Raw genomic sequence first — 2,096 nt, forward strand, 5'->3', positions numbered from 1 at the left:
GAGCGGGTTCCAGAGCGGAGTGGCGCTCTATATAGCCCCTATATAGACCCGCCGGGAGGATGGGGGGACGAGGCCAGCCCTCCTGCCCAGCTCCGCTTGGAACCGCATGGCACAGCCCTGGTGCAGGAAGCTCGGGAGAAGACGCTCACAAGAGCTGGAGGAGGAGGAAGGACGAGAGGCCACCTGGCTTCCAGGCTGGAGAGATCGATGGCGCTCTCAAGTCCACGCACCGGTTCCCCAATTAAGGCAAAAAGTCCATTACCAGGAGCGCCAAGAGCCAGGCACGCGGCCCCCTTCTCGCTCCACCGAACAGCACTGCGGCACCCAGGGAACTGGCAGGAGCTCCCAGCTCACGCCGCTGCCCCAGGCACTGGCCAGGATGGGACCCCCCCACCCACCCGGCCCTGCCCCTGGGCAGGGTGCTGGAGGGGAGGAGGAGTGGGTGGGAGAGAGACAGAAGGAAGGAGAGAGGGGCTGGCTGCCAGCCCTCCAGCTGGACGCGCCCTCGTCTCTCAGCACCCAGGAAAACCAGAAGCAAAAGGGGAAGGGAAGAGACTGGAGAAGCTGCGACGGTGTTTGAGCCCCTATGACTGTGAAAGGAGGCACCTGGCATGGACAAACCCCACGCCCCAGGGGCTGCGGTCCTGCACCCACCACCCCAGGACAGGATCTGCCTGCAGCTGGGCACGCTTGGGGAGCCGCTGCCCTGCCTTTGGTGCTCTGCCCCCACCCAGGAAGCCCAGATCCCCACGCCCACCCTCACCCTGCCAGACTGGGCTGCACTGGCTTCTCATGGCTCTGCCCACCCAGCCACTGCTTCCCCCCCCGCCAGGGCCCCAACCTTGTTGCACGACACAGGGGGAGGGATGTGATGGGCGCCCACCTCCAGCGCCATCGCCCCTGCCCATGTTCCCCCTTGCCCCCAGCAGTGGGCGGGAGAGCGGTCATGAGCCGCCCCCAGCCCACGCGATAGCACGAGAGCTACGTACTCTGCAGAGGAGAAGGCCACCTCGAAGTTGTGGCGTCGGTCCTGGGGCTTCAGCTGGCTGTAGTCAAACGCCTCGGGGAAGAAGTTGTGGACCAAAGCGCAGAAGGCCATGCCGTCGCTCCAGCTAGATGAGAAGTTCTGGATGTCCACATGCTGTGAAGGCAGGAGAGTTATCGAGGGGCAGAGCGACCAGCCCTGGGGATAGGGAGAGGAGGCAGTACTCACCTCGTAGCCCCGGGTCTTGGCTCTGCACCAGTCCAGCAACATCTGCTTGATGCTGTTGGCGTTGGGCACCCCGAAGCTGGAGGAGCGCTGCACGGCAGTGCGTACTGCCGCGGGGTTTGGTGAGCTGCGGCAGAAGATGGGGGGGTGTTACCCACACAGTGCTTGCCACCCCAGCCAGACTGCCCCTGGCCCAGCCTCACCTCCCACCCTCCTTCTGCAGCTTCTCCATCATGGCCTTGCGAGCCTGTGAGGCCGACGTCTTGGGCAGGCTCTGAGCTTTCATCAATTCCTTCTTCTTCTCAGCCTGGCGCCGCTCCAGTGCAGCCAGGCTGCTCTGCCTGGAGGCACTTTCGTCTTCACGGTCAAAGATGCTGGGAGAGAGACAGACAAAGCTAAGGCGGCTGCGGGCAGCCTGGGGAAGGGCATGTGGTGGCCTCGGCCCCACTGCCAGCTCTGGAGCTTTGGAGACTTCCATGTTCCTGGGACAGAAAAGGGGCAGCTTAAGGTCCCTGTCCGGCAGAAACACCTCCATGCCCACGGAGGGACCCATGGGGACCACTGGAGACAGTGAGCGTGCCCCAAAGACCAGGAGGCTTTGGGGACATCCCTGCATGGGGACAGCACAAGCTGGGCAGAGAGGGTTTGTGCAAGCAGCCGGCTGACAGGGAGCACTTGGGGCTGGGCCTTGGGGAACGCCACCGCTCACCTGCCTGCCTTCTTGGATGAGGAGCTGTATGATGATTTGGTTTGAACGAATGTGCTGTTGCCATCTGCAGAGAGAGGAAGAGGCAGGCGTTGGGCAGGAGCGGAGGGAAGCAGTGCAGGCAGGTGGGGGGCTCTGCCCACGCCACAGGCAGGGATGGCTCAGCAGCAGCAATGCCCA

General features: G+C 63.9%; 1 protein-coding gene across 1 annotated transcript in view; it reads right to left on the reverse strand.

Moving 5' to 3' along the window:
• Positions 1–2,096, reverse strand: part of SMTN (smoothelin) — a 20,665-nt gene that overhangs the window by 3,128 nt on the left and 15,441 nt on the right. The window contains exons 14-17 of the mRNA XM_035898389.1: positions 1,920–1,998; positions 1,414–1,584; positions 1,214–1,337; positions 990–1,141 (exon numbers count right to left, since the gene is read on the reverse strand). Coding sequence (XP_035754282.1) covers positions 990–1,141; positions 1,214–1,337; positions 1,414–1,584; positions 1,920–1,998 — 526 coding nt within the window. The remainder of the gene's footprint in view (positions 1–989; positions 1,142–1,213; positions 1,338–1,413; positions 1,585–1,919; positions 1,999–2,096) is intronic.

Source organism: Egretta garzetta, unplaced genomic scaffold (genome assembly GCF_000687185.1).
Source record: "Egretta garzetta isolate BGI_Z169 unplaced genomic scaffold, ASM68718v1 scaffold7, whole genome shotgun sequence".
Classification (NCBI taxonomy): Eukaryota; Metazoa; Chordata; class Aves; order Pelecaniformes; family Ardeidae; genus Egretta; species Egretta garzetta.